The sequence below is a fragment of the Cucurbita pepo genome, chromosome 1 (assembly GCF_057944985.1).
Source record: "Cucurbita pepo subsp. pepo isolate OVF chromosome 1, ASM5794498v1, whole genome shotgun sequence".
Classification (NCBI taxonomy): domain Eukaryota; kingdom Viridiplantae; phylum Streptophyta; class Magnoliopsida; order Cucurbitales; family Cucurbitaceae; genus Cucurbita; species Cucurbita pepo.
In genome coordinates this window covers 10,885,921-10,911,072 of record NC_141798.1, presented here as the reverse complement: position 1 = coordinate 10,911,072, position 25,152 = coordinate 10,885,921, and the positions used below count along the sequence as shown (strand labels likewise).

Genomic DNA, 25,152 nt, shown 5'->3' with positions numbered 1-25,152 from the left:
CATCCCCTTTAAAACTTTGATAAATAATATTTGTTCTTTTTTGTTTTCAACTAATGTTTGAAATGAATTTATTAATATTGAAGTCCATGGTTAGGTTTAGAGTGATTTTTTTAGTAATTTTTTGCACACTAATCATGCCATACATATAGTAGCAATCTTCTTATTCTTATTCTTCTTCTTCTTCTTCTTCTTTTTTTTTTTTTTTAATTTTTTTTATATTATTATTATTATTATTATTATTATTATTATTATTATGATTATAAAGGAGGAATGTTACACATTCAAAATTCATTTCAAGTATATAATATTATTGATGTATCAATAATATATCATTACTCGTCAAAATGCATTTCAAGCATATCCCTTTATATATATATAAACTATTAATAAAGTATATCAAATGAAATAATATTGAGGGCATCATCAGACAAACGTAGAGTACTCAATTTGTAGGTAATTCAATAATTTTCTTCAAGAGTTGAACAGTATCTTATACTGTGAACCGACAAGTATAATGTCGACATCTGTTCTTAAGTATGGAATTATATAAAATTACATTCTGACTGATTACGTTCTAAAACTGATTATGTTCTGTCCAAACTTTTGTTTTGTCTCGCATTACTTCATTCAGAAGTGTGATGTCAATCCATCTTCTATTAATGTCAAAGCCATGGAAATTAAAAGGTTAAAGTAGGGACAAGTAAGAGAGCCCGAATCAGACGGTGAGAGATGCACCATTATCTGCTGCCGTAAGATTCAGAATCATCGTGGCTGCCTTCAAAGCCCTAGTACAATGATGAACAAAGTTAGTATCACTTTCAGGTCTCCATCTGCTAACATCCCCTTTATGTTCAAGCCTAAGAAAGTTTAAAGGAACAATATGCTTTTCTTTTTGCTTGCAGAGTGAACCAAATTGGTGGAGGAAATAAAGCATCATACTATACCATGTATCAGGAGATTGGTACAAAGAAGCTGAATCGCCAAAGCATGAGGCAAGCATGTCAGTGTTTATAACTCCTGGACTAAGGGCCACTACTGCCATTCCCTCGGGCACTTCTTTTGCTACTGATCTACTTAAACCCTCAATCGCCCATTTTGAAGCACAATAAGGTGCAACCTACAAGATGTTCTCGAAATATTAGTTTATTGGCTTCTTCCTAACTCCGCTTGACAGTGAATGGTATCAACAATGATCTTATGGATGCTTTTTGCAATCCATTAAAATACATGTTAATAGGAGTTCATGTGAGCTGATGAACATGATCAACCATTTTTAGTTCCCACATAAATTCATAATCCAGTAAAAAATAAATAAATCAAAACCTACTAAAATTTAACCATAGCTTCTACATGTTCTGTTTCTTCTTATCCTTTCATAATGTTCTTGTCCTTTTACTGGTTTTTCAATCTTATGGGTATGCTACACTTTTGTTCCATTCCTAAAATTTCTTGCAACTCCTTTGAATTACGACCCGGTTTTTCCTATATTTTATAAATTTCATACATCAGTCAGGCCAAGTATAAATAGGAATTGCCAGAAAATTTTATTTGTATATCGCAATTTATGCCTGATACGCAGGATAACCCAATATATGTTCGAGTAAAAACTTGTGATGACAATTGAAATACTGAGGGAACGAAAAGTACGCCCTTAATGGAAAATAGATAAATTTTAGATCATAGATTTCGGCGTACCAGGGCAGCACCAGATCTCCCCCAACCAGATGACATATTCACAATAATCCCTTTCTTGCTTGGAATCATAAGTGGGACGAAGTGACGTAATATGTTCACAGTCCCCTTGACATTTGTCTCATAGACAGCATCAAACTCGTCTGGATGAACCTCCCAGATCTTCGCGTTCTTATTAATAGTACCTGCATTATTTACTGGCGATAACCAAACAAACTATGGTTCAGTCTTACATATAAATCAATCTCCCTATAATGGAACACAGAAGAGTTTATATACTGCAAGTAATTGCTAGGCACCAACAATTTCCACTAAGCTATTATAATTGAATGTAAATCGGAGAAACAATCTTAAATAGAAAAAAGAAGCATACCATGGCTTCATTGTAAATGCTACACTGGTTAAAAGAGGCAAATTCCATAACTAGGTGTAATAGAATCAAACTAATAAATAACAACGTCAAAGACTAGGTATTCATACAAGAATTTGCCATAAAGATAAGAAAAATGGGGGGGGGGGGGGGGGGGGGGGGGGGGATATATAATTACAAAGGTACAAATAAGTCGTTTTCGTTTTAGTACAGCAAATGGGGATAGGGGGAGGTGTAAGTAAGTCATTTATTCTGCTTGAATGGAAATTATTTAGAATTAGGTAGCTTTTACCTTTTACTCTTGATGGACTCTAGATGGTCAAAATTAAACTTCTCATATTTATTGCCTTCTATATTTTGCATCTTGGAAGGAGAAATCTGATTCGCTTCTCCTGCTAATAATATCTTTAGTACATACTGACATGCCCCATGTTTTCCACAAAAGAACATGAGCATGATTAACTCCCACAACTTCCTATTTTCCTTTCTTATTAAACAGAAATGCCATGATGACTTGAGTAGGGTATAAGTTCACAAAATATTGACTCTTTTCCTAAGAGAATGACCATTGACTGGTTGCTTCCCAGAATTTTCAATGAGCAAGTAAAAAGATATTTGTTTCTATAACGTCCATCCCAAGATTCAGATTAAGATTTGGAATCCAAATTCAACACTCGGTAGCCTTGGCGTTCTTTTGCATCCCTTGTGACATGATCACCTACCTACTTGTCTTGAACTATTTCAAATAGTAAAGACTATCCCACAAACCAACTTTGGAGTTCTTATGACTAAGCTACCGAAAAGAAAAGTACATCTTATTTGTATAAGTAATAACTTTTAATTCTTTTAAGCATTTCTCAACAATTAAATACTCAAGACCTCTCTCATACACCTGCCAGCTTATGACTTAGTTCGTTCTTGAACACATCTTATTGGGAGAGGTCTAACTCTGTTACCATCTATAATGACCCATGCCTAGCTAGGATTTGGAATTCGAAGTCGGCACTTGATGGCCCTATCATTTCCATGCTTCCCCCGCGACATGATCATGTTGCCTGTCTGTTTCGAAGTGTTTCTAAGTGTGAAGCCTATCCTAGGCTAATTGATCCTCAAAGGACCCAGGAAAGTCCACGAGCCTTTTTTTTTTCCGTAGAGAGGAAGACCTGGCAACAGGCTAAATTTGTGGTTCCAATGGGCCATTGCACTACACATTGCGAGGAGACACGTGTGGAGCCTCAAAAGGCCATTGGACGGAAGGTATTACTGATCTAAATTATGGGCATGGAGTTTTACTGCTCTACAAGGTGCAAAAAAATAAGCAAGAAGAGAAGTGGATTTCTCATTTACATGTCATAAATCACACACCAACCTGGGTTACAATAGAAGCCAGGAGTTTATATTCTCAGTCATACTGGATGTCAAGCTTTTCAAGTCAAGGGAAATACACAGGTCATAAGGATTTAAACTTCACACTAAAATGATTCCATCTCAATTGCAACTCCACGGAGACATATGCTGGCTAGGGCAACATCGTTCCTATTTTTGAGTAACATTATGTCATCAAATAGAAGAACCATGGATGGTTCAGTATCATAAACGGATATCACTCGACCAGATCAAGAACAAGATCCAAACACAAGACTCTCTGAATCACTTCAAGAACGCCATAACCATTTCCAAAAACCTTATAATTGATTCGAGTTTCACAACCATACCCATTTCTAAAACTGAAAGACGGCAGTTCAATGACGAACAATTGGAGATAAAAGAAAAGAAAAGAAAATACCAATGATATCAGGAACGCCCTTCCTTTCAACAACAACACGTGCAAGCTCTTCAACGCTGGTATCAGACCTCTGCAAGCGACATTGGGCGATCACATTCCTCGAAAACAAACTTGGGGACAGAAACAGAGATTGGAATGTAGAAATGAGGCGGAAATGCTAACCACATCGGCAGGGAGGATGAAATGCTTATCAGGGGAAGACGTGTCGTATGAAAGGAGTTGGGAATTGAGGGAACTGAGTTTATCTTGAGAACGAGAGCAGCCAATTACAGAGTGGCCACGCTTTGCGAGCTCGAGGGCAAGAGCTCGGCCAAGTCCTTTGCTGACTCCGGTGATGAGAACAGTCCTTTGGGAGAGACCGCCGCTGGCTTGCCCTAATCCGTTCATCACTCCCTGCATCCACAAACCCGTTGATCGAGAGCCACCACCGCACTGTTCGTTGAAGGGATGGAGACAACAGTACCGCCAGTGATAGAAGAAACCAAAATAAACACTTATAATTTTGGGAAATGGCTACAAATAGTTTGTTTTATATAACAAATAGAACTCTTTTCATAAACTTTTGTTTAGTGTACCTTTTCGTTGGCAATCTTGGTTGGGAACCAAACTATAAAAGAACAAAATAAAAATATATTATTTCTCGAGATATATTCTACAAAAATCTCGACTGGGATTCAAGTTTTCATTTGTGTTTGTTCGAATGTTGGAGGTATTAGATCAACAAATTTGTAGAAGAAATCGAGAAGGGATATTGGGCATAGCCAAAGAATTGAGTTCGATGACATAATCGGTATTTGGAGAAAAGATTTAAAATTTCTAAAAAATGCGAGTAAGACGACGACTATCGGCGTGTGGGGTGCACTTGGCTGAGGGTAGATAGGCTCGTGAGAGCGTGTGAGGGTAGACAGACACATGAGAGCGTGTGAGGGGAGACAAACACGTGAGAGCGTGTGGTGGTGCGTGTAGCTTGTTCGGTCCATCCCATTCGACTCCTTTTTTTTTTTTTTTTTTTCTGTTATATTAATATTGATTCACATTGGCTCTTAAATTTTTTTAATATAGGTTCAATTGGAATAAATTGGGAAGAGATAGCAAATTTAGGGTCATATTACGCAAGAAGTTATTGGACAAAAGTAAGGTGTAGAACTGTCTAAACAAGTTTAAACTTGTTATATGGGCCAAGCATGTAAACCATGTGATTGGGGATTTAGTTACATTGATTGAATGTTAGTAGCAATGGGTATGTTCACATGATTGGAATACGAGCATGTTAGAAATAGAACCCCTTGATCGATGTGTTGGGTGCTAAGTTAGGGACATGAGTATTCTTGAGCGTTAAGTTGTGAGCTATTTCAGGGCACCAGAGCGTTTAATAGACAGATCATATTTAACCAAGAGTCTTACATACTTATCACGACCCAAAAATTATATCTCAAGTCGTAACTTACAATGACTAGACGTGTAGTGTGTATGCAAGAAATTCAAAGGAAAACATTATTTAAGAGCGTTTCAATACAAAAAGAACATAGGTGACTAGTTTTAGACAAAGAAAGAAAACATGAAGGACAAAGTGTACTAATAGGTAAGACCGGATTGACGCCCCGGGACACGCTTCCTCTGTGACAATCCATATCTTTCAACACACCCTCTCTAGACCCAACGCCTCACGTACCTGAAAAAGGAAGAGATAGCAAGAATGAGTATAAAAATTATACTCAATAAGCCACCTCCTTGTAGGCTCTTATCGCATTCTAATCTTAACAAACTCCCACGAACTTTACTTTAGCTCTAGGACATCTAGTTTTTGGTTTAGCTCCGTGGGGCTTCTTTGGTTCTTTGTCATTTCATTTAAAGACCCTAAGAGTTCCCTTATGTCGACCTGTGTAATGACTGGTGCCCTACGAGTAGCTACCTCGGCATGGCTCTGAGACTATCTGGTATCGTACCTAGGAAACGAGCTGCAACCCCCTAGGTCCATGACAATCCCCCTAGTCGGGGAGAGCTACCCCCTTAACCCATCCAACTAAATGGTCTATAAGATGTGGGCACATGTTTTCCATGCTAAAATGGCTAAGAGCAGTCGTATTCTGATCAGGAACCCCATGGTCCCCCACGAAGCTATGACACCAATCACACACATGCAGCCTAAGGGTACTCTAGAGATGATTCGTATGTCGTGGTGGTCTGTTACTAGGGAAAAGGTTAGGTCTATACCTTAGTGACTTGTCACTCTAACCACAAATCCCTAGACTTTACCATACCTGTGGGTCATGGAAATTAACTGCGTGTGCACATACGAAATTCATGCAAAATAAACATACATGCTTATCGGGGCGATAACATCCATCAACTCTTAAAGCATAGAGTTCACAAGTTCTCATCCTCCTTTCAGCATGAATTAAACATATACATATAAAGCGGAAGCTTAAAACATAATTGCAACAATCAGACAATTCAAAAAATACTTCACATAATACATCCATACTCTTAAGAAACAAATTACCTACATTCAAACATGGAAAACTACCATGTAAGATAATTAAACTAGCATGCATGCATAAACAAGCGACTCCTACAAGTATTTCTTCCTAAAGTTTCATGTGGTGACTTAATTGAATGACGCGTGCCCTTACATTAGCGTTTCCACACAATTAGCATGTCCAAAAATACTGATTTTTTCCCAATTAGATTCTATTTCATATAAAATAGAGTTAAGATTGGATTCGGGAGTAAAATAGGGAAAACAGGAGTCGAACGGGACGAAAATGGGCTTCCATGCGCTAGCCACGTGCCGGGACAAGCTCACTCGCAGGTTTCATGCATGAGTGCCATGTGCACAAACTTTTGCTGTAACTGCGGGTTGTCGGTTTGGTTCGGGTAGACCGCGGGTCATTGCGATTTGTCTCGTCGCATGGGTACCGGGTCGGCTGAGGACGCGGGTATCGAGTTGGAGGACATTGCCGCGAACGCGTGTCGCTGGAAGGCTAGAACCGCGTTGCTCCAAGCGGCATTCAACGCGTGTCCGATGGTTATCGGCCCACGCAGACCTCGTGCTCGTTGACACATGGCGCACCGTCGCCTTCTCTCTCCTCCTAGCAGAAAAACGAGGTTTCCGATTAGTTTTTCGACGTTCTTCTCATTTTTCTATCTCTCGATTTTAAATCCAGACCGAAATGACTTCTTCAAAAAGTTTTAGATCATACTACAACCTACGTGCCAGTATTTTTTCTTGATTTTTACTTAATCATACGACGAATTATGAGCGTCGGAAGGAGGTCCGTTAACATTCTTACCATTCTTGGAAAGATTCTCAGATCTCAACGTTTCATCCGATTTTCCTCACGAAATCAGTGACGGATATTCCCTGGATGAAGGTAGCAAACTTTAGCACTCTATTCTTAAACAAAGATCTCAGATTTGAAGAGGAACGTTCGAGATCTTACCTTGCGGATTTCCCTCAAATCTTGACGGAAAATGGAACCTCAACAACACGAGTCCTCCTTTTCTTCAAGAAGAAACATCAGCGTGTATGTCTTGGTTGAGAATGAACTTCGATGATGGTTCTCCGACGAGAAGTCCGACAGTATGCTTTCCCCTCTCAAGTTTCTTTTGACAACTTTCTTCCTCACACTTTTCTCTTTCGCACATGTTCTGTGGAAAATCCTCAACACCCCTATAATGGCTGAGGGGCAAAATGCCCATTTTGCCCCTCTAACTTTGCAGACCTTTTTTTTTTAAGCGTTACAAACTCTCCCCTCCTTAGAAACTTTCCTCCCCGAAAGTTGGTATCTCTTGGAAGAGTTCGGGATAGGCTCTCCTTACATCATCTTCCTGTTCTCAGGTCGCCTCCTTGTTTCAATGGTTACCACATGCGACTTTCACTAAGGGAATAACTTTGTTATGCAGTCGCCTAGTGTCTCGAGCCAAAATTTTATTGGGTCTTTCCTTGTAGGACAGATCTTCCCGAAGAGGAAGAGTTTCGTGTTCAATCACATGAGTAGGGTCTGGAGTGTACTTTCGCAGCATAGACACGTGGAACACGTTGTGAACGACAGCGAGGTTTGGTGGAAGAGCAATACTATAAGCCACGACCCCAATTCTCTCTAAAATCTCGAAATGGCCTATAAACCTTGACTTTTCCTTCTTTCCAAACCTCATCACTGTTAGATAAATCCCTAGTTAAAAATCACTCCTAATTTTTAGTTACTATTTTTTAGGTAACTATTTCTCTGTTAAACCCACACAATTATAAAGTTAGTGGGAAGTAGTGGACGGCTTTAATTAAGTTGCCCACTTCTTTCCATTTTAAGGATGTAATTTGTTATTTAAATGTCGCAATTAAATGAGAAATAAAATCATAGGGTCTTCCGTGCAAATATTCTCTCTCTTTGTTTTTCCGTTATTTTCTTCTCCCAAGATTTTTCTTTCGGCTTTGTCCTCATCAATGATTTCCTCCTCAGTCAAAACAACAATCACCCCCTCATAGGGGCTACCTTCAGGAACACATGGTCACCCACCTCGAACTCGAGGTCCCTTGTATGCAAATCTACATAGCTCTTCTATCGGCTCTGTGCAGTGAGAATTCTTTGCTTAATTTTCTACACCGCTGCGTTGGTGACCTGAACGAACTCTGGTCCTAGTAGTTGCTGTGTGCCTACTTCTTCTCAAAATACCGGTGTTCGACACCTACACCCATACAGTGCCTTAAAAGGTGTCATCTGGATGGTCGCTTGATAACTGTTATTGTAAGCAAATTCTATTAGAGGTAGATGTTTGTCCTAACACCTAGCGAAATCCATGACACAGGTTCATAACATATCTTCTAAGATTTGATTCAGTCTTTCGGTCGGTCTGTCTGTCTGAGGATGGAATGTTGTACTAAACCTTAGTTGAGTTCCCAATGCTTTTTGGAGGCTTTTCCAAAACTGGGAGGTGAATTTGGTGTCCCAATCTGATACTATAGACAACGGTACACCATGTAGGCGTACTATCTCTCTGATATACAGCTGAGCCCACCGATCCACACATTATGTGGATTTGCCTGGGATGAAGTGAGCCATCTTGGTAAGTCTGTCAACAACTACCCAGATTACGTTGAAACTCTACTTGGTCTTGGGAAAATTGGAGATAAAATCCATACAAACTGCTTCCCATTTCCATTGAAGGACCTTCAAGGGCCGTAGCAATCCTGCTGGGCGCTGTCTCGGAGCCTTCACCTGCTGGCAGGTCAAGCATCGAATTACAAAATCTGCTATGTCCTTCTTCATCCCCGGCCACCAATAACATCGCTTAAGATCTTGATACATCTTTGTACTTCAAGGGTGGAACGTGTAAGAAGTATCATGGGCTTCCGTCATAATATCCTTCAGGATTTTCTTGTCACGGGGAACACACAGGCGGTTTTTCCACAGCAGACCCCCGTCTAAGGAGATAGAGTACCCTGCTGATCTTTCTGTCTCTATGTGACTCCACACTTTTCGAAGGTGTTCATCAGACTTCTGGATGTCAATAACTCATTTTCGTAGTGTGGGTTGCATGGTCATCTGTGTTATCTCGGCAGTATCACCTCTAATTACAACATCGATTTCATCCCTCTTCATCTCATCCTGTATTCTTTCCTTCTTGGTGATCATTGCAGAAGTATGAACAACCTTTCTGCTCAATGCGTCTGCTACAACATTGGCCTTGCCTGGATGATACAGGATCTTGATGTCGTAATCCTTTACTAGTTCCAGCCATCTCCTCTGTCTCATATTAAGTTCCTTCCGCATAAATAGATACTTGAGGCTCTTGTGATCAGTGAATACTTGGATTTTCTCTCCATACAGATAATGTTGTCATATTTTCAGTGCAAACACCACTGCTGCTAACTCGAGGTCATGAGTGAGATAATTTCTTTCATATTCCTTCAATTGTCTAGAAGCGTAAGCTATCACCTTACCCTTCTACATGAGCACGCACCCTGTACCTTTTCCCGATGCGTCGCTGTACACCACTAGAATCCCTGATCCATCTGGAACTGGGAGGACTGGTGCTGTCACCAACCTCTCCTTGAGTTCCTAGAGGCTCTGTTCACAAGTTGATGTCCACACAAAGGCTTGCCCTTCTTGGTTAACTGTGTTAGTGCTGAAGATATTTTGGAGAAATCTTGGACAAACCTTCTGTAATATCCAGCTAGTCCCAGAAAACTCTGTAATTCAGTGACTGTAGTCGACCTTGGCCACTTCATCACTATCTCTATCTTAGTTGGGTCTACTGTGATTGCTCTGCTTGACACCATATGACCCAAAAACGCTACTTTAGATAGCCAAAACTCACACTTGGAAAACTTGGCGTACAATCGCTGGGTTCTCAATATGACCAGAACTTTCCTCAAATGCTCTTCGTGCTCTGCCTCTGACTTAGAGTACACCAGAATGTCGTCAATAAACACTATAACAAAAGTGTCTAAGAATTCTTTAAATACCCTATTCATTAGTTCCATGAAGACAGCGGGTGCATTGGTAAGGCCAAAGGACATGATGAGAAACTCGTAATGTCCATAGCGACTTCTGAAGGCTATTTTAGGTATATCTTCTTCTCTTATTCTCAATTGATGATACCCTGACCTCAAGTCAATTTTGGAGAAAATCGTTGCTCCCTGTAATTGATAAAAAAAGTCATCGATTCTCGGGAGGGGGTACTTATTCTTTATGGTGACCTTGTTCAGCTCTCTATAGTCTATACACAGATGCAGGGATCCATCCTTCTTCTTGAAAAACAGAACAAGGGCTCCCCAGGGCGATACACTGAGTCGTATGAAACCCTTATCGAACAGCTCCTGTAACTATTCCTTCAATTCCCTGAGTTCTACAGGTGTCCTTTTGTAAGGTGCCTTGGAAATCGGCGCGGTTCCTGGTTCTAGGTCAATCCCGAAGTCAACTTCCCTAACTGGGGACAAACTTGACAAATCCTCTAGGAAAACATCAATGAACTCCCTGCAATGTGTACTGACAACTCTGTCTGTACATTACTGTTGTCTAAGGTCACACTAGCTATAAATGAGCTTGCACCCTTGCGGATCATCTTCCTAGCCTTTAGTGCTGTTATGACGCTTGGGGTTCTTTTGGTAGTGGCTCCCTTATATGTGAAACTATCACCTGACGGGAGTCTGAGAGTAACTATTCGAGTTTCACAATCTATTAGAGCGCAATTCTTGCCTAGCCAACTCATACCCAAAATGACATCAAAGTCTTGCATACTTAACACTATTAAAGCAGCTTCTATGACACATCCCGACACTGTCACACTACCTCCCTTAACTTTATGAGTAGCCATCAAAAGTTCGTGAGCAAGGGTGGACACTGATAGGATGGTCTCTAAGGGTTCTTTTTCGAGGTGCGCTAACTCAACAATTTCTAAAACACAAACGAGTGTGTAGAACCCGAATCAAATAACACATAAGCCAAATGACCAAAGACGGGTAGTGTACCTGTAACAACTGTGTTAGGCGTGTCGGCTTGCCTACCTGTTGTTGCATGGGCTACAGCTCGCCCCTGCTGCTGTTGGGCACCCCGACCCCTTTGATTTTGTATTACAGGTTGATTAGTGTTCTAATCTCTCATCTGAGGACAGTTTGTTGCTTAGTGCCCTGTTTGGCTGCAACTATAGCATGCATTAGTTCCAGCACGACACTCTCCCTTGTGAGGGCGCTAACACTGAGGGCAATTAGTCCTGTTCTGTGCTGGGGCTCTTCCGCGGTTGGCAGTGCCACCACGGTGTGGCCTACCAGTTCTTGGATGGTTCCGGTCTATTTTTTCCACTGAACTGAGATGTGGGATTTTTGGGTTGACCCTGATTGTAATTTGTCAATATGAGGCATATCAATGAGGGTCGCCATTTTGAGTGCTTCTGTATAATTTGTGGATGCCTGAGATGCCACATAACCTCTAATGTCCTCCCTTAGACCAGCGATAAAACCTTCAGCCTTAAGCTCTTCAGTGCTGACAAATATAGGAGAGAATCTTGCTAATCTATTGAATTTCAAATCATTTTCCTCCACAGATTTGTCACCCTGCTTGAGTTCAAGGAACGCTGCCTGCAACTTCATCCTAGTAGTGATTGGATAGTATTTGTAGAGGTAGGTCTCTTTGAACTCACACCAAGTGATAGACTCTCCATGCGGTGCAATAATTTTTTTAGCACCCTTCCACTAGAAATGAGCCTCTCACTTCAACACATAAGTTTCGCAATGAATCTGATATTCCAGCGGACAGTTCATGAAAAAGAAGGCTGTTTCCATAGCCTCTAGCTAGGTTTCTGTTGCGATAGGATCTATTTTACCACCATAAAAGGAAGGCGGGTTATGCCTTTGGAAGTCTTTCAGATAACGAGACTCCACAGCCATGGTCCTTGAGTCTCTGATCCCTTGCAATGCTATCTGTTGCATTGCTGTCTGTTGCATTGTTGCCTGTTGTATTGCCTGTTGCATTGTTGCCTGTTGCATTGTTGCCTATTGTATTGCCTGTTGTATTGTCGCCTGGTTAGTCACCAGTGTCTGCATCATCTGAGTCATCTGAGTCTGATTTTCCATAGAGGTTAATGTAAATGCCTTTAGTACATCCGTAGTGAGATTAGTTGTTGGCTGGCTAGGTGGAACCTCTATATTATTGGTGGGCATCGGGGGACCGCCTCAGGAGATGGAGCAGTAGAGTCTGCGTCAGGTAAGTCTTGGGTCGTCGCTCTCCTTTGACTCATTCTTGATCTTGGTGCATGTGGTATAGGACTCTCGAACCATTGGGGCATTTCATCAACCTCTTCTTGAGGTTTAGGTTCAGGTTGTTCCACCTCAGGTGATGGAACATCAGTATCCTGAGCAACTCTTCTCCTTCCCCTTTTGGGTCCAGGCCCGAGATAGGGTCCACATCTCTTTGGTGCCATTTAGATACCACAATAAAAAGAAATTGCGGTTACAATTCATTCAAAGCACGTCCTCTAGAAAATGTGCAATTATAACACAACTGTTAGGATCGATACCAGTTGTTAGCTCTGATTCCAATTGTTAGGATCGCACAACAACGCACACGCTCGATCTAGATGAATACAAAGAACAGGATAGAGAAATTGCAAGGAGAACTCTGGCTAAAAGAATTTTTCTTTTTATTGATGACTTCAGTTATGTACAACAAGAGAGAGTATAGAGAATAGAAAAGTACATTTTCAAAGCTCTACCGGACCAGATATATATATGGTATAGTTTACTATATATAGCTTTACCAGATTTAGCCATCTACTATATATAGCTATTTACCATATATAGCTTTACCGGATATAGCTTTACCATATATAGTTTTACTATATATAGCTTTACCAAATCTAGCTTTACCGGATATAACCGTTGACCAAGCTATAAATAAGTATCAGGCTCCATAACCTAACAACAACAACCTATCATGATAAATTCTCTACATAACAACTTAGCTCTTGACTTCGCAATTCAAATCCGTGAGATTGTTTGGTCGTGAGCGAGCGGCACGTGATAGATGGGCATGTCACAAAGGATACGACTCTCAACCTAAGTGTCTACAGGACCTATGTTCTAATGCTCTGATACCAAATTTGTCACGGCCCAAAAATTATACCCCAAGTCGTGACTTACAATGACTATGACGTGTAGTGTGTATGCAAGAAATTCAAAAGAAAACATCATTTAAAAAAAAAATCAATCATTTATTTCGTAAGAAGAGCGTTTCAATACAAAGAGAACATAGGTGACTAGTTTTAGATAAAGAAAGAAAACATGAAGGACAAAGTGTACTAATAGGTAAGACTAGACTGACACCCCGGGACATGCTTCCTTTGTGACAATCCACATCTTTCAACACGCCCTCTCTAGCCCCAACGCCTCACGTACCTGAAAAAGAAAGATATAACAAGAATGAGTATAAAAATTATACTCAGTAAACCACCTACTTGTAGGCTCTTATTGCATCCTAATCTTAACAAACTCCCACAGACTTTACTTTAGCTCGAGGACATCTAGTTTTCGCTTTAGCTCCTTGGGGCTTCTTTGGTTCTTTGTCCTTTCATTTAAAAACCCTAAGAGTTCCTTTATGCCGACTTGTGTAATGGCTGGTGCCCTACGAGTAGCTACATCGGCGTGGCTCTGAGACAATCGAGTATCTTACCTAAGAAGTGAGCTGCAACCCCCTAGGTCCATGACAGTCCCCCTAGTCGGGGAGAGCTACCCCCCTTAACCCATCCAGCTAAATGGTCTATACGACGCGGGCACACGTTTTCCATGCTAAAACGGCTAAGAACAGCCGAATTCTAATTAGGAACCCCCTGGTCGCCCACGAAGCTATGACACTAATCACACACGTGGAGCCTAAGGGTACTCTAGAGATGGTTTGTATGTCGTGGTGGTGTGTTAGACTACTAGGGGAAAGGTTAGGTCTATACCTTAGTGACTTGTCACTCTAACCGCGGTGCCACGTGCAAGTGCCATGCATGCACACTTTTGCTACAGTCGTGGGTCGTCGGTTCGGTTTGGGTGGACCGCGAGTCATTGCAGTTTGTCTCGTCGCACGGGTACCGGGTCGACTGAGGATGTGGGTATCAGGTCGGCTGAGGACGTGGGTCGGTTGATGCTGCCGCGAACGTGTGTCGCTGGAAGGCTGGAATCGCGTCGCTCCAAGTAGCGTTCGATGCGTGTCTGGTGCTTATCGGCGCACGTGGACCTCTTGCCAGTTGACACATGGCGCGCCGTCGCCTTCTCTCTCCTCCTAGCAGAAAAACGAGGATTCCGATTAGTTTTTCGACGTTCTTCTCATTTTTCTATCTCTTGATTTTTAATCCAAACCAAAATGATTTCTTCAACAAAGTTTTAGATCATACTACAACCTACGTGCTAGTATTTGTTTCTTGATTTTTACTTAATCATACGACGAGTTATGAGCGTCGCAAGGAGGTTCGTTAACATCCTTACCGTTCTTGGAAAGATTCTCAAATCTCAACGTTTCGTCTGATTTTCCTCACGAAATCAGTGGCGGATCTTCCCTAGATGAAGGTAGCAAACTTTAGCACTCTATTCCTAAATGAAGATCTCAGATCTGAAGAGGAACGTTCGAGATCTTACCTTGCAGATTTCCCTGGGATCTTGACGGAAAATGGAACCTCAACAACACGAGTCCTCCTTTTCTTCAAGAAGAAACTTCAGCGTGTAAGTCTTGGTCGAGAATGAATTTCGATGATGGTTCTCCGACGAGAAATCTGGCAGTTTGCTTTCCCCTCTCAAGTTTCTTTTCTCTCAACTTTCTTCCTCACACTTTTCTCTTTTGCAGTTGTTCTCTGGAAAATTCTCAAGACCCCTACAATGGACCGAGGGCCATTTTGCCCCTCTGACTTTGACAGACCTTTTTTTTTCTTTTTTTTTTTTTTTTTTTTTTAGCATTACAATAGGAGTATGAAACATCCTAAGACATGCATGGATCATTGAAAATTAGAAAACATATACATATAGAAGGATGCTCATCACTGGTAGCAATTTGAGAAATTGGGATAGGCGATTCAAACCTATGAAATGAGTGAATAGTTGATTTAAGTACCTGATTCGAACGGAAACTCTTAGATGGACTGTTAATTAAAAATTTAAATATATGGGAAAGATCATTAATGTAATTTGTTAACAAGTTAACTACTTACAGAGTGAATGAATTACTCACCAAAATTATTTTTAATCGTCTTTTTCAAGTAAAACGAGATGTACCGGCTCCAGACGGAGGTGTGGACAAATGGGAGACTTCAAAAATGCTATCTAGATTCTACTTGATGTCATGTTTTGAAACTGGTTGTTTATAGTTTTGTGATGTAGGTGAGTTTTTGTAATATATGTAATTTATGGTTGTTTTCTTTTAAACTAATATTATAATATAAATGTTTACTAAAAACTTTAATTTGTGGCAATTGTAGCGACGGTGAATCAGGCTTCCTAATAAGCAGGCGTTAAAACCCTATGTCCCCAAGTGTAAGAAGCACGATGGCTAATATCTAGCCGGGCAAATTACTGCTTTAACTACTGCAATGATGGCCACATAATTGATGATTGCCCACACAAGAGGGATCAAGGCAATAGACTCATGGGCCAAAACAAAAACCAACAGCAACGACGAAACTAAAACAAGCAGAGCAAAGAAGCACTGGAATATGGATGAGCCAAGAGGGCTGAAAACCCCGAAGCGATACTCATAGGTATCTTAACTATCCTTGGGTATTTCACATATGTATTTTTCAATTTGTATTCTACACACTTGTTTATATCAAAGGTTTTTGTTAAGCAAGCCAAGTTAAAGTTAGAGCCTTCACAAACCCCGTTCACATTATCCACACCCACTTAGATAGATTTAATATCCATGCAAAAAGTAAAGGCCCACAAGGGTAGTGATATAGGAAGGACCCTAGAGGCATCGTTGGTTGTCCTAGATATGAGTGACTTCGACGTCATTTTAGGATTGGACTAGCTAGCCAAAAATCATGTGTACATTGACTGTCGAGTGAGAGAAGTGTTCTTCCGACCCCCATCAAGAGAGAGCTTTTAAGTATAAAGGGGAATATTCTAGGAGTACTTCCAAGGTCATATCATCCTAAATGGTTAGGAAGTTAATTAATCATGGGGCATGGGTGTCCCTAGCCAACATTATAGACACTAGAGGACTGAAAGTAGATATATTCTCAATACAAGTAGTTAAGGAGTTCAATGATGTATTTTTTGAAGAGTTGCTAGGCCTACCACCAGTAAGAGAGATAAGGTTTGGGATCGAGTTGGAACTGGAAACTACAAGGCTCGATTTGAGACTCTAGGCAAATCCTCTTCAACAGTCTTTTCGTACAGGCACGAGAGGAGTTCCTGTACAGGCACAAGAGGAGTTCCTTCCAGCCAGGAGAGGAGAGCATGTAATTACTCCATAACATTTCTTTATCAAAGAGAGAGATTCATTCTCCTTGCACTCCTACAAACATCAAGGAGTTGACCTTCGGCTGAAAGCCTTATCTTCAATATCTATTCCCACTTTAATCATAAGATGATCCCTCCAAACAAGCACAAGCTTATCGACAAATGTCTCTTCTTTTATGAAGACTGTCCGGCCGTAAATCAAAGAGAAAGACTGAACCTCAACCCTTTTGTTACTTCAACCTCCTTTCGGCAAACTCGAGTAAGAACAAAAAGAGATTTTCCTGCAAAACTTAAGGACTGCAAAACTTAAGGAACTCAAGGTGCATTTACCAGAGGTTCTCGGCAAAGGGTTTATCAGGCCAAATGTTTCACCTTGGGGAGCATTTGTGTTGTTCATTAAAAATAAGGATGAGTCTATGCAATCGTGCATAGACTATCAGGAGCTTAACTGTTTGGAGTGAGTCCCACATTGGCTAATTTAGAGAATGACCATGAGTTTATAAGTATAGAAATACATCTCTATTGGTATGAGACCTTTTGGGGAAGCCCTAAGCAAAGTCATGAGAGTTTATACTCAAAGTGAACAATATCATACCATTGTGGAGATCTGTGATTATCCATTACCGAGAATAAATGACCTGTTTGTCCAATTGCAAAGGGCTTCAGTATTCTTGTAAATAGATCAGGATATCAGTAAAAGTTGAAATGGTCATGAAATAACACCGACAACCACAATCACGAAAGTCAGAAGTTTCCTGTTTTATTGTTTTACCCGAGACTTCTCTAAGATATCATTAACGTAGTTGACCAAAAAGGTTAAGCCCTTTACATGGACATCGACATGTAAGAAGAGTTTCACCAAGCTTAAGAAAAACTAGTGATGTCAGTGCTCACAATGTCGAATAACTTAGACAACTTTGTAATCCATTGTGATACTTCTAGAATAGGTAATGGTCATAGCCTACACCTCCCGGTAGTCAAAGAATTACGAGTATATCTACTCATACATGATATAGAGTGACATTACGTGTATGAAGAGAAGATACAAGTATACATCAGCCTTATGAGTTATAGAGACAACCAGCTGGTTGGAATTAGTAAATGATTACGACATAGAGATCCGTTACTAAATCTAGAGAAAGCCAACATGGTAGTCGGCATACTAATTAAGAAGATGACTCAGTTATAAAGACTAAATTTTCTAGATGTCCAGAGCACAAATCATGATGTGGACGGACTCAGCCTACACCTCCTAGTAGTCAAAGAATTACGAGCATATCTACTCATACATGATATAGAGTTAGCAGTGTTGAAGTTTCGCTCTCAAGATATGGTGACATTACGTATATGAAGAGAAGATACAAGTATACATCAGCCGTATGAGTTAAAGTATCTATTATCGAAAAAGAAGCTAAACTGAGACAACCAGCTGGTTGGAATTAGTAAATGATTACGACATAGAGATCCGTTACTATCTAGAGAAAGCCAACGTGGTAGTCGGTATACTAATTAAGAAGATGACTCAGTTATAAAGACCCAATTTTCTAGATGTCCAGAGCACAAATCATGATGTGGACGGACTCCATTGAGTAAAAATTTAGTATTTTAAAATGTAAAACATCCATACCTCACATATTTACCATATCCAAAATAAGTTTTAAGTTTAAATACACCAGGGAGTATAATACAAAGTGACTAGAATAAAACTAACACAAATGGATGAAACCTTTTGACCTTTGGTTCTCTACGGCACTTACGTCAAATCTGCTCATTTCCTTGACCAACATCAGAGTATAACTCAGTAAGTAGTCTACTATTAGACACTTAGTCGTATCCATAGGGTATTTTAAGTTGCTACACTCTATAGCCTAAACAAAGGCTTATCATAGTTTCTGTTCTATTGACCTTAGTCCTAAGTCATGGATCATAAGTCATAATACTTGGTTAGTCTGGTGCATAGCCCTGATTTATGCACTTTATGCACTTGTGTGATCTCTTGTCCTTGAATGAGTTTAAGGAGAGTAAATCCCATTAGGCTGTCTACTTCCAATCCACCATGAACCTGAGCATAACACTAGTCCTCATCCTAAACAACATGAACCTGAGTATAATATCTATGCCCGAGATTGGAACGAGGATTCAGAATCCAGCCTTGGGCCATAGTGCCCGACATTCCCTTGCTTCCCCCCTCCCCTCGTGACATAATATGAGCTATGACATCTTACAAGAAACGGAGCAGACATTCCACCTGTGTAGAGAAAATATATGATCATGATGCATCGCATATCGAGAGACCTAGGTGACTTAGGACGTAATGCAGATCTAAATAAAGTAGTACTTAACAGTGTGAGTGTCATGGTAGGTTTAGAGCTTGGATCGTGCAAATTCTGGGAACCAGCCTACTTGATTTGAATCATGACCATGGAGCAGTAACTTTGGTTCATAGATTCTAGCTCTAAGGGTCCACCATAAATACTTAAGGTAGAACTTAGGAGAAGTACTATGAGGTCCATAAGCCCTAATCCAAGCCTATGGGTCATAAACATATCAGTATTTTGCAATCACATGCATGAATCACACTTAATATCACTAAGTCATTATGGACATTTTCGTCATTTTCTACCTAATCACGGTTTATGTCGTAAACATGCTCCAATTACATAAATTTTCATGTTATTTGGAATTCATTAGGCCATGAAACAATATACAAACTTGTATGGATATTTTGGTCATTTTGCTAGTTTAGGGTGTAAACATGTTGGGATATCCATAAAACTTTACATACATCCTTATAATATGGTATTAAATAATCCATTAAAATTGCATGCACAATCAGATTAATTTAATGCGTTAATTTTGTATGTTATGATTCCTAGCAACATATGGTTTACGTCCAACTTCTTCGTTCTTACTAGCTTTTCCACTTTTTCTCTTGATTTCGAGTTATCTTAAAGTTCGAAGGCATTACCAATTAATTTATATGTGTAATTCTTAAGAAAGGATCAAAATGGCTACTTATTTCGATTGTATTCAAGACATCAGTTCTCACACTCAGGATGTTTAAATCTCTTGTACCGAACATGCAAGGAGTCAAGTTTAAGGGAACCAAAGAGTTTTGGGAGAGAATTTGTCTGAAAGGGGGTTAAAAATTAAGAATTTTACTTAGGGGTTGTTTGTGTGATGTGATTAGTTCACTTGAATCTGCCACATTATTATCTTCAGTGTCATAATAGAGGGACACCGGTGTGGCCATTTACACAAAGGAAAAGCTAGGAGTTGGCCTCGTGATACTTTTGATCTCTGTGGATGAAGTTAGATGTCATGGAAGACCCCTGAAAACTAGTCTCTCGATAGAGCAAACATATAGCTTTCCTCTCTCGCATTAGACGCGCTTTAGCAAAATTCTTCCTTTTATTCCCCTTAAGCTATTGAGATAAGTCATAGATAACAAATTTGTGTGTAGCTCTCAATTTGAGGGTCAAAGGTTCTAGTTCATGGGTTGACGAATGCTAACCAATGACTCCATGAAAAACTTTCATTTAATCACTACAAAGCTAAAGAAATTATTAAAAATCTTACCCAATTTCAAGTTTTCTCAAATTCTCCCTATCAATTCTTTTGGCTTCAAGGTCTTTTATAGAAATATTCCTTAGGACTCTCAAAAAAATAGCTATTTGAAGTGAGAGAGGTCTATATTAGTTGAGGTAGTGTTATCAATTGAATGAGATGAGTGAGTCATTCATTGTTTTTACACCCTCATGCAAGTTTGAAAATGTTGTTGTTCAATTGATGTCTCATTCAATACAATTGATACCACTTGTTCAACAAAAATACTCTTTGGACAATCCGAATTTGTTTGGATTGATTTGAATTAATTTGAATGTATTTATTTCTCTCCATAATGAAATAATTAGGTTGGAAATATGAATTTAAATTCGTAATCAAGTTGATTTGAATGATGTATGAAAAGATATAAAAATCTAAAGAAAATAGGAAAAATAATTGAAATCTAAACACTAATGAAGAAAACTTGAATACGCAAGCGACACGCGTTAGGCATGGCGGTGGTGAACACGTCAGGTGTAAGTTGGGGCACATGTCAAACAAGGAGCGGTGGAATGCAGCTAGAGCGGGTGTGGACGATATAGAACAATCAATGGAATGCAAACTTATGTATGTTGAGGTTTGGGTCAACCATAGAATGGTCGAGAAAACTATTGTCGACTCTGAAGCTACCAACTTCACAACAGAGACCGAAGCAAAACACTTGAACATTGTAACACCCGAAATGAGATTAAGTCACCCAAGACTCGAAAGATCCAATGAAAGGAACAAGCAATTTCAATATCCTAATAAATAATTTTAGAAATAGAAGGCCTTTCGAGAAGGATTGATTTCTTCCAATTTTGAAGAATTTTATGGATTTTTAATTTTTTATTAGAAAAATTTTCAAGGTATTTAAGAATCGAAAAAGGAGTGAAAAGGGTAAATAATTAAAAATATATATATATAGAAAATGACACATTATCCTCAACTTCGAGATATTTACGAAATTGTCACAGAAAATCATTTCCGCGACCATGAGCAATGATAAAAATATCTCTTGAATCTCAATTTTTCAACGTTGGATCTTCACCAAATTTGAGTATGTTCTAGAGTAGACAAACCTCATCACCTCCTATGGCCAGAATATAAATTGGAGGTCAGTTTCTCGCTGATCAGAGATGATATTTTCAATGAATAATATAAAAAATTCAATCTTCGGATCACGACGATTATGGAGGTTTCAACGTCAGTTTAAGCTTCCCCTGTAAATTCTGAAGTTGCGGCATTCACATGGAACAAGAATCGAGCAAGGTCGAGCTCTCAATCGTGAGTTATAGCCGTTTACTTTTTGGGTTTTCTACTCTATAATTTCTTCCAAATTCAAGAGAAATTAACCACCATTTCCCTTCAAACTTGTTTCTATACCTTCTAAAAAGGATTACACATAAGTTCTATGAAGGAACCGAGCTGAAATAGCATAAAACCCATTCCTCCAATTGTGTCAATTATTGAAGAACTTCAAAGGAAGCTTGAAATTTTAATCCGAGCCTTTTGTCGAGCAAGGCCAATCTCAATCAGCTTTTACACCTTCAAGGAGTATTTTAATAGAAGGCCACGAAGAGATTTAATCCCAAGAACATGCCCAACGGAAGAAAATCAGTTTCGGGTATAATTTGGGGGTAAGTATGGAATTCCTACCTTTGGTCCATTTTTCTTCAAATTAAGCATTCGTTTACCTCGAGAGGATTAAATTGAGTAAATTTGGTGAAGAAATTGAGAGCCAAAACGTCCTAGAACAAGCTGCCCAAGAAAAGAAAATTTTACGTTTTTGGGCAAGTTGCAGATCAAGAGGAATTTCTCAAAATTAAGGTCCCACGCTTAAAGGACGTTCCACCAAAATATTTTCTTTAGCCTGCGGGAAGAATAAGAAAGAAATTTTATGAAGAAATTGAGCTTGAAATCCCCTACAATTGGCTTCCCAATAAGATTTTTCTAGGTAGAGATCGGAATCCGAAGACTATTTCTGATGAAGTTTGAAGGAGAATAACTTAGACTACAATCCATGATATGGTATGAAATCAATCCGTAGCTCTTTCTTGTCACTCTATCTTTTAGTTTCACTAAGAAACGATGAACCTCCTTAAGTGTGTAACGTACTCGCGCGTGTGCCTGTGCGTGGGAGATGCTCTAAGTCGTGTGAAGGCACTTGAAGTTCCTGTTTTGTCCCGTTTTGACAATTGTTTGTCATTTTTTCATCCCAATTTCGATATTGACCCTATTATGACTAGAATTAGGATCTACTAGATAAATTTCAAAAATTTTGAAGCTCCTAATATGCAGAAAAGCTAGCTCAAGAAGGCACGTGAACATTTTCAAGTAATACAAGTAGACTAAACACCTTAGGATCGTGAGTGGTAGTCAGAGGGTCTAGACCCTAGTGCTCTCAGACTAAGAAATACTCGAGGAGACAGACAACGTACCCTAGAGTTAAAAGTCTACGTTAAGCCACCTAGCCACTCTAGGAACCCAATAGACCTCATCCGCACCCAGGGAGGATCAAGTTGATGTTTAGAACATGAGATTCATGCATTAGGTGATAGATAGGAATATCTCCCTACTAAGCATGTGTGAGTGAACCATGTTAAGATTAGGGCGCTACAGCTAGAGTAGCTTACATGTTGACCTAGGTCAGTATGTTTCTAGTAGACCCTTCATCATAGGATCTTAAGTGGTGATCAGAGGTCTAGACCTAAGTGCACCTAGAGATTGATTTAGTTCAGAGGGGTTTTTCCCCGAGTACTCTAAAAATGCGAAATAAGATTTAAACCGTCTAGACGTCCCTAAGAACATTGTAGACTACCACAATACCCAAGAATGACTAAGGTAGCTCTCCAAGCTATTAGTAGTGAATGGTATCATCAACGTCTATGCTACCCTTTTCACTCTGTTACCAGTACTATTAAGCTAGGCCTAGGCCGGTTAGGGATGTGAGTCGAGACGACTAGGTGGCCCAACCTTGACAAAATGGCTAGGGGACTTCTAAACAGAGCCATTGTATGCAAACTCGTCCCTTATAGAGGGTGTGAGACCACATAGGTTGACCCGATAGTTGGCAGGCACATAGGGGACCGTATCCCCCGATTTTATGGTCCTATGGGAGTGATCGCGAGCTAACCTTCCACGGATGATGTTTAGATTAGCTCACACCATACTACTTCATCAGAAATTTTTGAGATAGCACCTCAAGCTAGGTCATCAATCATTCATTGCGTAAGCAAAGCAAGCTACCTAAGTTAACAAAAGAGTAACGTTGGTTCATCCTGAACTAAGATTCATTGTCAAGTCGGAAAAAATGGGTAAACCACCTCTGAACTTAGAGTGGAGTTCGTGAGTAGCTAGAGAATCACTCGAAACTTTGCGACATTTCTAGAAACTTAGATAACAGTAGAACTAGGCTCGAACTTCCTAGAGCTCAAATAAAAGCCCATGGATACCTACTAGGTTAAGGATACAATGAGAGTCTACAAGTAGATTTCTTAGTGAGTATTTTTTTTACTTACCCCTTTTCCCTTTCATTTTCAGGTGTTCATAAGTTGTTGGTCAACGTGGAGAGCATTCGAGAGCTGCGCGGACATAGATGGATCATTCCAGAGTATCGATCTATTTTTATATTTTGAGTATTTTGTATTTCGATTTGTAATTGTATCCCGACATCGTTTTTCCATTTGCAATAATTCGAACACCACCATCTCGTAGTTGAATTTCATTTTGTATTTAATTATAGTGTTGTTTATTTTAATTCGATTTAATTTTATTGTATTTTTAACTTTAATTTTATTATAATTTACTTTTCTTCTTTGTCTTTATAGTCACGGTTTATGATCGGAAGCCTAAAAAATCTAGAATGCATGGTATGTATGTTATAAAAAATTATCAAAAGATAGAGATTCCAAGATGCATGCTAATTTTTATACTTGTCATAGAGCTAAGAAGAGATTATGCATGATTAGAAGTCGAGTTAGACAATTCAAACGAATAAGTTGTGTATGATGTACGAAATTATCAAAATACCTCTAGGACGAGATTTTAAGATGAAAGCTATTTTAATATTTTCTAATATGTTAGAAAGGGCATGAGTTATTGCGATATGTGTTCCGAGTCATTGATGAATGTTATCTCCCTGTTGAGCTTGCATGGGTTTTTATATTATAATTTTGATGTTTAAGGGGATTGATAGGATTATTTCCCTGATAATCTTGCACAAATGTTTAGATTATGAATACTATACTTTAGGTGACCGTTAGAATTAATCTCTAACAAAGTAGGCACAAGAGCACCCAGAATCATGAGCTAGATCAGAGATCTAGACTTGTGTACATCCATAGAATGGACTAGCTAGAGGAGTTAATCCTAAACATCTTGGAAACAAGAGACGAGATTTACACCGAACAAACGTCTCTAAAAACCTAGTAGACCTCTACGACATCAAGAATAACTAAGGTAGCTCTCCAAGTTAATAGCAATATGAACGGTGTCACTAGAGTCTCTACTACGCTTTCCACTCATGTACCAGTACTGTTGAAATAGGCTTAGGTCAGTTAGGGTAGTGTGTCAAGACGACTAGGTGCCTACACCTTTTGGAAATGGCCAGGGATCTCCTGAACAGAGCCATTATGCCGTAAACCCGTCTAGAGAAGGGTCGTAGGATCACGTAATTGGACATTGAGAATATTTTAAATATTAATATGAAAAAAAGATGTGAATTGTTATCAAAGTTAACATAATTTTTAGCTTTAATTAGTAGTTGATAATTATTTTAAATAACTT

The 25,152-nt window shown here is 39.4% G+C and overlaps 1 protein-coding gene across 1 annotated transcript; it reads right to left on the bottom strand.

The window, feature by feature from the left end:
• Nucleotides 1-439: 439 nt before the first annotated feature.
• LOC111793120 (NADPH-dependent pterin aldehyde reductase) lies at nt 440-4,346 on the bottom strand. Its single transcript, XM_023674858.2, has 5 exons — nt 4,011-4,346; nt 3,849-3,918; nt 1,696-1,889; nt 945-1,117; nt 440-785 (listed from the first exon to the last, which is right to left on the bottom strand). Exons 1-5 carry the CDS (start codon nt 4,245-4,247, stop codon nt 716-718), a joined length of 744 nt encoding a protein of 247 aa, XP_023530626.2. The 5' UTR covers nt 4,248-4,346; the 3' UTR covers nt 440-715.
• Between the last annotated feature and the right edge of the window lie 20,806 nt (nt 4,347-25,152).